General features: G+C 53.2%; 2 protein-coding genes across 4 annotated transcripts in view; one reads left to right on the top strand and one right to left on the bottom strand.

Annotated features, from left to right (window-relative positions):
• The window catches only part of STAT3 (signal transducer and activator of transcription 3 (acute-phase response factor)), a 115,593-nt gene extending 110,729 nt beyond the window's left edge, over positions 1-4,864 (top strand). The window contains exons 22-24 of the mRNA XM_011998811.1: positions 650-692; positions 970-1,082; positions 2,381-4,864. Of these exons, the coding sequence (XP_011854201.1) occupies positions 650-692; positions 970-1,082; positions 2,381-2,436 (212 nt within the window). The 3' untranslated portion in view covers positions 2,437-4,864. The remainder of the gene's footprint in view (positions 1-649; positions 693-969; positions 1,083-2,380) is intronic.
• A 1,376-nt stretch (positions 4,865-6,240) lies between these two features.
• STAT5A (signal transducer and activator of transcription 5A) overlaps positions 6,241-11,181 on the bottom strand; it is a 33,410-nt gene continuing 28,469 nt past the window's right edge. For all 3 annotated transcript variants that reach the window (XM_011998814.1, XM_011998812.1, XM_011998813.1), the window contains 6 exons: positions 10,693-10,787; positions 10,476-10,606; positions 9,874-10,029; positions 9,110-9,161; positions 8,690-8,797; positions 6,241-7,639 (listed from right to left, as the gene is read on the bottom strand). In XM_011998814.1, the coding sequence (XP_011854204.1) occupies positions 7,477-7,639; positions 8,690-8,797; positions 9,110-9,161; positions 9,874-10,029; positions 10,476-10,606; positions 10,693-10,787 (705 nt within the window). In that variant the 3' untranslated portion in view covers positions 6,241-7,476. The remainder of the gene's footprint in view (positions 7,640-8,689; positions 8,798-9,109; positions 9,162-9,873; positions 10,030-10,475; positions 10,607-10,692; positions 10,788-11,181) is intronic.

Consider the following 11,181-nt stretch of genomic DNA (forward strand, 5'->3'; position numbering starts at 1 on the left):
CTGGACCCCGGTCTCCGGTCTAGTTGAAGCAATTGTACTGCCCTACAAAGTCATATTCTCTTTGGTGCTTCCTGATTGATGTATTTATCCAACTAGGAAGTTACTTATGCCCTCATCCAAAAATGTGGTAGAGGCCAGATTAGTGCTGGTGGGAATAGTTTGGCTTTGGAACCACAAGCATTAGCAGTCTCCATGTTCTTTAAAGACTCGGTGGTGTTGGTACACCATGCAAAGACTACGCAGGCTTGGTTCCTGCATTCAGAGAAGTTATCTAAGAGATATGACCAGGCTAGAATAGAATCCTTAGACTACATGGAGGCTGTTAAACTTTTACATAATCTAGGGAAAGAATGGACACAAGGTTGGCATTAGTCTAGGCTCAGGTGGGAAAAGGTTATGCTGAAAAGCCTCTGCAGCTCAGGACAGCTTTGTGCAAAGAACTGAGGTTCAAAGCTGCTAGTGCCTAGGACATCAAATAGTATAGATGAGGGCGGGCAACGCTGAGGGGCGGATGGAGCTTTCCAGACAATCTTGGCATGAGGATGGAGTGAGTTTCAAATCAGTCCAGCTGAGGCAGATGGCTTCCTCCGGCTCTGCTTACTGAATGCGAAGTCACAGTCAGTAAGAAAACTGGTTTTCTTCTTCCCAGGCGCCGCCCCATACCTGAAGACCAAGTTTATCTGTGTGACACCGTAAGTGGCTTCCTTTCCCAATTTTGCCTTCATTTCTAATATCCTCAGTTATCCCTGGGAGTAGGACACTGGGTGAGAGTTAATCTGCTGAGGGTCGGAAGCCCCTGGGCTATGTTTAGTACTCACAGTGACCTTGTGTGTTTAAAAAGCTTGAGCTTTTATTTTTCTGTTGGAGACCAGAGTTTGATGGCTTGTGTGTGTGTGTTTTGTTTTTTTTTTTTCCATTGTGTCTTGTCAACCCCCCGTTTCCCCTCCTGCTGCCCCCCATTTCCTACAGAACGACCTGCAGCAATACCATTGACCTGCCGATGTCCCCCCGCACTTTAGATTCATTGATGCAGTTTGGAAATAATGGTGAAGGTGCTGAACCCTCAGCAGGAGGGCAGTTTGGTGAGTATTTGGTTGACAGACTTTGTCCCTGTAAGGGAAGTTGGTCCCTTTTGTATGATGCTCTCACATGTACACACCGAGAGCTGGTCACTCGGAATGGTAGGAGGTTCTAGAGCATTGCTTTCCAAAAGAAATGGTATGAATGCCACGTGCGGGTATAAATCTAGCAGCCACACTGGAAATAGACGAAGTTAATTTTTACAGTATATTTTATTTAACCCAGTAAATCCAACATACTGTCAATTTAACATTTCAGGCCAGGCTTGGTGGCTCACGCCTGTAATCCCAGCACTTTGGGAGGCCGAGACGGGCGGATCATGAGGTCAGGAGATCGAGACCACGGTGAAACCCCGTCTCTACTAAAAATACAAAAAATTAGCCAGGCGCGGTCGCGGGCGCCTGTAATGCCAGCTACTCGGGAGGCTGAGGCAGGAGAATGGCGTGAACCCTGGAGGCAGAGCTTGTAGTGAGCTGATATCACGCCACTGCACTCCAACCTGGGTGACAGCGAGACTCCCTCTCAAAAAAAAAAAAAAATTTAACATTTCAGAAAAAGTTGAGGCTGGGTGGGTGGCTCACGCTTGTAATCCCAGCACTTTGGGCGGCTGAGGCGGGTGGATGACTTGAGGTCAGGAGTTCAAGACTAGCCTGGCCAACATGGTGAAACCCCATATCTACTAAAAATACAAAAATTAGCTGGACGTGGTGGCGCATGCCTGTAATCCCAGCTACTCGGGAGGCTGAGGTAGGAGGATTGCTTGAGCCTGGGAGGTGGAGGTTGCAGTGAGCTGAGATCGTGCCACTGCACTCCAGCCTAAGTGACAGAGTGAGATTCCATTTCAAAACAACAAAATTAAACTAAAAGAAAAGAAAAAGTTGAGACCTTTTTTTTACTCTTTTTTTCATACTAAGTCTTTAAAATCCGGTGGGCTTTTGACAGCCACAGCACAGCCCAGTTTGGACAAACCAAATCTCAAATGCTTGGTGGCCACGTGTGTGTCGGGGCTCCTGAATTAAACAGTAGATCAAGGGCAGAAGATCTAAGGACAGCCTTAGATCTTCTGTAAACGTGGAGATCTGGGAATTGGTTAAGGGAGGAAGGAGAACGGGCCCTTCCAGAGGTAGGGTCCTCTAGGGAGGAGAGTAAATCTGGCTTTTCTGACCATCCCTGGGCCCTAAGGGACAGGAGATTGGATAGCAGTTGTAGCCTGGGTCCTATCCTCTGAAGGGCTGGGGGCGTGGCCTGCCAGTTGCAGAGGGTGGACAACTGAACTAGTTTTCCCTGTCTGTCCCTCCAGAGTCCCTCACCTTTGACATGGAGCTGACCTCGGAGTGTGCTACCTCCCCCATGTGAGGAGCTGAGAACGGAAGCTGCAGAAAGATACGACTGAGGCGCCTACCCGTGTTCCGCCACCCCTCACACAGCCAAACCCCAGATCATCTGAAACTACTAACTTTGTGGTTCCAGATTTTTTTTAATCTCCTACTTCTGCTATCTTTGAGCAATCTGGGCACTTTTAAAAATAGAGAAATGAGTGAATGTGGGTGATCTGCTTTTATCTGAATGCAAATAAGGATGTGTTCTCTGAGACCCGTGATCGGGGGATGTGGCGGGGGGTGGCTAGAGGGAGAAAAAGGAAATGTCTTGTGTTGTTTTGTTCCCCTGCCCTCCTTTCTCAGCAGCTTTTTGTTATTGTTGTTGTTGTTCTTAGACAAGTGCCTCCTGGTGCCCGCGGCATCCTTCTGCCTGTTTCTGTAAACAAATGCCACAGGCCACCTGTAGCTACATACTCCTGGCATTGCACTTTTTAACCTTGCTGACATCCAAATAGAAGATAGGACTATCTAAGCCCTAGGTTTCTTTTTAAATTAAGAAATAAGAACAATTAAAGGGCAAAAAACACTGTTTCAGCATAGCCTTTCTGTATTTAAGAAACTTCAGCAGCCAGCCGCAGGGACTCACGCCTGTAATCCCAGCACTTTGGGAGGCCGAGGTGGGTGGATCATGAGGTTAGGAGATCAAGACTGTCCTGGCTAACACGGTGAAACCCCGTCTCTACTAACAGTACAAAAAATTAGCCGGGCGTGGTGGCGGGTGCCTGTAGTCCCAGCTACTCGGGAGGCTGAGGCAGGAGAATGGCGTGAACCCAAGAGGCGGAGGTTGCAGTGAGCCAAAATCACACCACTGCACTCCAACTCAGGCAACAGTGTGAGACTCCATCTCGAAAAAAAAGAAAAAGAAAAAGAAACTTCAGTTAACAGCCTCCTTGGTGCTTTAAGCATTCAGCTTCCTTCAGGTTGATAATTTATATAACCCCTGAAACAGGCTTCAGGTCAAACCCTTAAAAGACATCTGAAGCTGCAGCCTGGCCTTTGGTGTTGAAATAGGAAGGTTTAAGGAGAATCTAAGCATTTTAGACTTTTTTTTATAAGTAGACTTTTATTTTCCTTTGTAATGTATTGGTCTTTTAGTGGGTAAGGCTGGGCAGAGGGTGCTTACAACCTTGACTCCCTTTCTCCCTGGACTTGATCTGCTGTTTCAGAAGCTAGGTTGTTTCTGTGGGTGCCTTATCAGGGCTGGGATACTTCTGATTTGGGCTTCCTTCTTGCCCCGCCCTCCCGACCCCAGTTCCCCTGACCCTGCTAGTGGCATGTCTCCTCCCATGTCTGAAGGTCCCTCGTCCTATTTGTTTTAGGAATCCTGGTCTCAGGACCTCATGGAAGAAGAGGGGGAGAAAGTTACCAGTTGGATATGATGCAGACTATGGGGCCCCAGCGACGTGTCTGGTTGAGCTCAGGGAATATGGTTCTTAGCCCAGTTTCTTGGTGATTTCCAGCGGCATTTGTAATGGCGTCTTCATTCAGTTCATGCAGGGCAAAGGCTTACTGATAAACTTGAGTCTGCCCTCGTATGAGGGTTATAGCTGGCCTCCCTCTGAGGCTGGTGACTCCTCCCTGCTGGGGCCCCACAGGTGAGGCAGAACAGGTAGAGGGCCTCCCCGTCTGCCCGCCTTGGCCAGCTAGCTTGCCTCTCCTGTGCGTATGGGAACACCTAGCACGTGCTGGGTGGGCTGCCTCTGACCCAGAGGCATGGCCGAATTTGGCGACTCAAAACCACCTTGCCTCAGCTGATCAGAGTTTCTGTGGAATTCTGATTGTTAGATCAAATTAGCTGGTCTCTGAATTAAGTGGGAGAGGACCTTCTCTAAGATGAACCGGGTTCGCCCCAGTCCTCCTGCCTGGAGACAGTTGATGTGTCTTGCGGAGCTCTCGCTTCTCCAGCAACACTCTTCAGTACATAATAAGCTTAACTGATAAACAGAGAGAATATTTAGGAAGGTGAGTCTTGGGCTTACCATTGGGTTTAAATCATAGGGACCTCGGGAAAGGGTTTGGGCTTCTCTGGAGCAGATATTCTCAAGTTCATGGCCTTAGGTAGCATGTGTATCTGGTCTTAACTCTGATTGTAGCAAAAGTTCTGAGAGGAGCTGAGCCTTGTTCTGGCCCCTTAAAGAACAGGGTCCTCAGGCCCTGCCCGCTTCCTGTCCATTGCCCCCCTGCCCGTCCCCAGCCCAGCTGAGGGAATCCCGTGGGTTGCTTACCTACCTATAAGGTGGTTTATAAGCTGCTGTCCTGGCCACTGCATTCAAATTCCAATGTGTACTTCATAGTGTAAAAATTTATATTATTGTGGGGTTTTTTGTCTTTTTTTTTTTTTTTTTTTTTGGTATATTGCTGTATCTACTTTAACTTCCAGAAATAAACGTTATATAGGAACCGTCTGATAGCATGGCAGCTCTGTCTGGCTGGTGGAGGCTTCCTTTTCCCCTGCCTAAGTTCTGAGGAGGCCTCACACACAGGCGGGGCCTGGGATGGGGGCCGGAAAGGGTCTTGAGAGGAGGTGGTTGCCTTAGTCCCCCACCCCACCCCCTTATGTTAGCCACCAGCCCGGAGGTAAGGGGTGCCTGGAGGAGCAGGAGGTCAATAGTCCAACGGCAGAAAGGTGTAAGAGTGGAGGCCTCCCTCCCCGGCCCCCTCCTACCCCCTAGAGCGGCCTCGTCCTGTCTGGAGTCAGATAAGCCACCTAAGCGGGGTTGGAGGTTAGATACTCCCACCGCACCAAGGCTTCCCCTCCTTCCACAGTTGGCTCCTTTATCACTTTTTCTTCAGTTCACCCAGTGGGGACAACAGGCAGACACCCGGTGGTGGCTGCAGGGCCTCCAGGCAGCCAGCGGTGATAATGCAGGGAAAGGCGCTCTGATCTCAGCTACACGGGCACCCACAGGGCTTCTCCCCACCCCTACACATGCCCCAGCGCCCTGGAGACGCGCCTGGGAGCTAGGAGCTAGCGCCTTCCCTTGCAGAGATGGAGCAGATTAGCCCGGTGGGGCGGTGGCACCTGCCCTTCCCTTCCCCTCCTCTCTTCTCCCACCCCCGCCTGCCCCCTGCTCTGGGCCCCCTGCGCCTCCCTCCTGGGGCCCACGAGCCGCCCCCCTCCCTTACTTGAGCTCTGAGCTCAGAAGGAACCTGCCCGCAAACCTGGCTCCCAGCCCCGCCCGGGGAGCGCGTGTTCCTGCGCCCAAGGGCCCCACCGACAGCAGAGACTGGCCGCAGCCAGCGGCGCGGGGGTCCAGCCGGGGCGAGCCAGTCCCCCTCCTGCACCCCCGCCTCACACAGTTGCCGGCAGCCAGCTGAAAACAGCGCAGCCGCGTGGTGCCACCTGCTGGTCTCTGGGAAGGAGGAGGATGGGACGTTGTGGCTCTGGGACTGCCCCTGGCCTGGAGGGTTGAGAAGTATCTTGGCCCCGGGCCCTCAGCCGCCAGCTTCGAGGCTGCTGGGAGCAGCAGCTGCTAAGGAGAGGCCTGGGTCAGAGTTCTGCCCACCCGTGCCCATCTCCATCTTTTCCCCAAACCTCGAGTCCCCTGCATTTTAGGGAATCTGTGCCCCTTAAACTGGCCCCTTACCCCTCTGAGAAGCATTGACAGTATTCCAGGGGTGGCCAGCACCCTGAAAACCACAGCAAAGCGGGCAGAGTTAAAATTTAAGACTAAAAATGACAGCGTCAGGCATGCATGGGGGAAGGAACAGAACCCAGCTCCAGGGGTTCCCATCACCCAGGGAGGCCACCAACACCCCAACCAGGAGCCATAGCAGCAAATTTATGAAAAAAATATTTTATTCCAAAACACTGTTTACACAAATGTGTAGTCTTTGTACAAAGTACAAAAGAATCCCTCTTCTCATCCCCACCTCCCTTTAGAGAAGTTTAAACCTTGGGCTCCCAATCTTCCATGGTCAGCTGCCCCTGACTGCGAGTCCTACAGCCTCAGAGGGAGGCGCGTGTGTGGTTGGGAGCAAGGCCTTCCTAGATCACAGCCAGTTACGCAACATCGCAAGGCCTGCTCCTGGCCCCACCTCCCAGCGGAGTCAAACCAAATCAGCTTTTACCCCTCACTCCAGATTCCACAGACACGCAGCACATGGCTATTTGCAGCTTGTCTTTCACTGCAGTTTTTTTTTTTTTCCAGGAGGCAAGAGGACCAACCCTCCAAGTCCCGGGGCCCCTGTCCACCCACCATATCCTAGACCCAATCTTTTCTTCCTCTTCATAGACAAGGTTACGAACAGAGAGGCAAGGTAAGAAGGCTGGGGCCTCAAGGAGGGGAGAGAATATATATCCCGCGGAACGTGGGCAACAGCATCATAGACTTGAATGAAGCCCAAGGCCAAGCAGCCAAGCAAGGACTAATTCAGAGCAGCTCAGAAACCCTCACTCAAACCAGCGGCCCTGCTGTGCTAAGGACGTGGCCAGGCCCAGACGCGCTCTCCGAGGGTTCACAGAGAGTCTGGAGTCCACATTTACTAAAGTATAAAATACTACTCAAAAATGAACCCCAGCCTCCCTCCTGAGATGAATCGGTTACATCAACACATGAGGACAGATGCATTTACATAGACACGCACACGCACGCACACACACACTCTGTGTTAGGAGGGCAAAGCTTCTCGCTCCGGAGTGAAACTTCAGCTTAGAAACGTTACCCATCTCCCCTCCCCTTCTGAATCATCTCATTCAAATAGCTGCTGAGCAGATGAAGGGCACAGAAGGAATAGGTTTGACTGCACTGAGTGCCTGCAGTGACAGAGGCTCAGTGTCTACCACGACAGAGACGGACTCGGCGCGCTCTTGGATGCCATGATCTGAAAAGAGGCCACCACTGCTGCAGCCACATCCCAGGACTGCACAGAGGAGGCAGACGTAGCTCATGCACAAGGACACACACACGCACATGCATGCCTGCAAAGGTGTCGGTGTACACAGCCATACTAAGCTCACAACACGAACGCTTCACATTGAATATTGTTTCCAAAGAGAAGCGTGGGATTCAAACATTCATGAGAGGGAGCCTCTGGCAGAGGTGAAAAGACCGGCAGGGGGCGAGAGGCGGGAGTCAAGACTGTCCATCGGTCGGCGTAAGAGTTCCTCCACGTGCCTGGCCACATCCATGGTCTCATCCAGGTCGAATTCTCCATCCTGGTCAAGGACAGGGTCAGGGCTGGTAAAGAGAGGGGGATGTCAGAGGGAGCTGGCATTTCTCACAGCCTCAGGCTCCCTGGGGACAGCCTCCAGCCTGCTCTCCACTCAAACTCGTCTCATGAGAACAGGACCAGTTCTGGCTGGATGCCCTCACCCCACCCTGAGCTGGGTAGCAGCCCACTGGCTTCTGCAGACCCCCACTCTATTCCCATCTCTTGCTAACTCACTGAATAATCTTAGGGAATTCATTTCCCCTCTCCCTGTCCTCATCTGTAAAACCAGGTGACTAACACAGTGGGCTCCGCCCACCTGCAATTATGCTCAGCTTCGTGGTAGGCACCGCCCTGTTCACTGAGCACCTAGAACGGCTGAGCCTTTTCACTGAGCACCTAGAACGGCTGAGCCTTTTCACTGAGCACCTAGAACGGCTGAGCCTACTGAGCACATGACTCCAATGTTTACAGCCACCTGGAGAGTGGGTATTGACCCCGTTTTATAGACGAGGAAACAGGGCCATGTCAGGAAGCTTGCTCTGGGCCACCTGGCTGGGAGGTGGTGGACTCCGGATTGGAACCTGCGATCTTCAGTGGTCCCACTGGAAGGTGGTACCTCCCAGACATCCAGCCCTGGCCATCCACAGTGAGGAAGGGAATTAATTCTCTACCTTGTTCCCACCAGACTCTTAAGAACAACCACCCCATTCATAGCTACCCTGTATCAAGCCCTTCCAAGCCCCTCCCTGTGGAAATGCTTCCCCACAGTGTCTCATTTTAATGCTCCTCCCGTTCTCATGAGGCAAGCATTCTTGCCTCCGTTTTACACGTAAGGAAACTTGAGCTTCAGAGAGGCTCAATCATTTTCCCAAGATTGCACAGTTGGTACTAGAGTGAGGACTGGACCCTGCTATGTTTAGCTTCAAAATGCTCCGTCTTCCTGGCTGATCTCACTCCTCCTGGACCAGGGCTTAACCAGAGCTCTGGATTCCTTTGCCCACCAGCCCTCCAGGGGTCCAGCCTGGGGCCAAGCCCCCAGTTCTTCCCCTGCGGACCCCCATGAGAACGCCACCTACTTCTGTGGGTACATGTTATAGTGAGCCTGGGGGCACACAGCTGGGGAGGGGGCCTGGTCCATGTACGTGGCGCTGCCGCTCCCGGCATCTGCAGATGCGTTCACAAACCTGCAGAAGGAAGAGAACAGCTTCAGCCGCCAGGGAGGCCGGGGCAGCTGACGGGGAGGGGACCGAGGGGCATGTTTGTCTTTCTCGGGGTGTAGAAGGACAAAGTGCCCACTTGGCCCTGGAGCTCCGGCTACAGGAGTGGGCACTCGGGTACTGGCACAGCGTGACCAAGCCCAGGTCCCTCCCCAGGGCTGAGACAGGTTTCCTGGGGGAGCAGAAAGCTGGGCCCAGGATCAGGGTGGGAGGCAGGAGGCAGGGTCTGGGGAAGGAGGAAAGAGGCAGGAGGAGGACCAGAGCCACCTGGCCACTTACTCAGGGACCACTTGCTTGATCTGTGGCTTCACGTATCCATCAACGGCTTTAGCTGCCAAGGGGAGAACCGCAGTGAGAACCAAAGTCTCTGGGAACTCCCAAGTGGGGTAGAAGTCCATGCCCCATGCAGTCTCCCTCCTGCCCACATCACCTTGTGGTCTCAGCTGGGATGAGCGTTCCCAAGGGCCCCCAGTAAACACCAGCTGATGAATCCTGCCTGAGGGTCACTGAGACCCCTGGCTTTAATCCCATCCCTTCTCCTGGTTCCTTTTCTGGCCATTTGCTTTCCCTCTCCCTGCCCTCACCCGTCAAAGAAAGAGAATGAACAAGCAAACCCAACCAATGGATTTGGGGCAGCTGGAAGAAAAAAGACTTCTCCCTTTTGCTGCCTGCACTCCACTCGGGGGAAGGTTTGTGAGCAGGGTGTGGAGACAGCAGCTGGTGAGGTGGGGAGCAGAGCACTATCTGTGGGCTCGAATGATCCCGGCCACTCCCTACAGCACTGCCACCCCTTCCTCCGAGGGTGCAGAAGTGAGAATCCATGCAGCTTTCACTTTGCAGAGAAGAGAGCTGGGACAGGTTTGTCGTTCCCTCTCATTTGTGAGCCCTGAAGTCCTCTCCGTCACCCCATGGGCCAAAACCCACAGGGGTCATGGCCCCTGGGCTCCTCCTGGGGAGTCCCCACGGCGCAGCCCAAGGCTTTGTCTACGGGCTGGGGAAGAGCCCGGGGGAGTCAGCCGGCAGGGTCCTGGGGCAGTACCCACCCAGCACTGGAGTGTAGTACTTGGAGAAGACCTCATCCTTGGGGCGGTCAGGAAACACATAGATGAGATAGCTCAGGTCCCCCAGCCGGTCAGCCAGGGACCTGATGGAGAAGTCCCGTGTGGTGAATGGTTTCAGGTTCCACAGGTTGCGTTCCGCTGTGAAAAGAACAACCTCATTCCCATAATCCACCAGCAGCAGGAGGGAGGACCAAGGTTGTGGGGCTTTAAGGCAGGCTTGCAAGAGAAATATGGGCTTTTATATACGAGGCTTGCGCTGCAACCCCAGCCTGTAGGGAAGAAAGCCGATGCAGGATGTTCTACTCAGCAAACCAGATGAGCAGATACCAACAAGGCTGGGTCGTGGCAGAGCGGGGAGAGCTGAAACTGCAGGAGAACTCGCCCAACCGTCCTGGAGTCTATGGGGCTGGGGACTTCAGGTTCTCCAGAATAGAAAGGGAATTTCCAAGCCACAGCCCTCTCATACTAAGCTTCCCACTGGGTACCTTCTAAGGACACAAGCCCGATGCGGAGGCCGGGGGGAGGGGGCAAGGGAACAGGAGACTGGGCCTTGGGGCTGGAGTGTGGGCAAAGCGGGCACTCACGGGAGTCAAACTTCCAGGCAATGGTGATACCCCCAATTTCTGAGTCACTAAAGCGCAACAAGAAGGTCCCATCGGGCTTGTTGATGAGCAGGTCGTGGGCCTGTTGCTTATTCACAAAACCTAGGATGGCCCTGGGTGCATGGAGCATTGAGCGTCACCACTGGGCCACAGCCACAGTCCCTCTGTGCCCACTGACCCTGTGGCCCCCGTTCCTTACCCATCATTCCAGTGGGGCTTGTGGTGCTTCTTCAACACCTCCATCACCCCGTCAAACCACTGCCAGAAGGTGTAGTTCCAGCCCGGCAAGTTCTCCTGAGGGCCCAGGAACCCCCGAGTCAGGGCTGGTGCCCCAGGTCACAGGTAGCCCACGAAAGTCAGGGCCCTCCTGCCCCCACCCAGCCCTCTCCCAGTTCTTCACCCCTGCTTGCCACCACACTCCAGCAGACCATAAAGTGACACAGCCCCCAACTTGTACCCTAGGGACCCAGAGAGGAAACTTGCTTCTAAGACACTAGGGTCCAAGACTAGCCCATGGGTGGGAGTAAGAGGTGTAGAAAATACTCCAGGCTGCCCGGGCGTGGTGGCTCAAGCCTGTAATCCCACCACTTTGGGAGGCTGAGACGGGCGGATCACGAGGTCAGGAGATCAAGACCATCCTGGCTAACACGGTGAAACCTCGTCTCTACTAAAAAAATACAAAAAAAAA

This window comes from Mandrillus leucophaeus, unplaced genomic scaffold (assembly GCF_000951045.1).
Source record: "Mandrillus leucophaeus isolate KB7577 unplaced genomic scaffold, Mleu.le_1.0 Scaffold58, whole genome shotgun sequence".
Lineage (NCBI taxonomy): Eukaryota > Metazoa > Chordata > Mammalia > Primates > Cercopithecidae > Mandrillus > Mandrillus leucophaeus.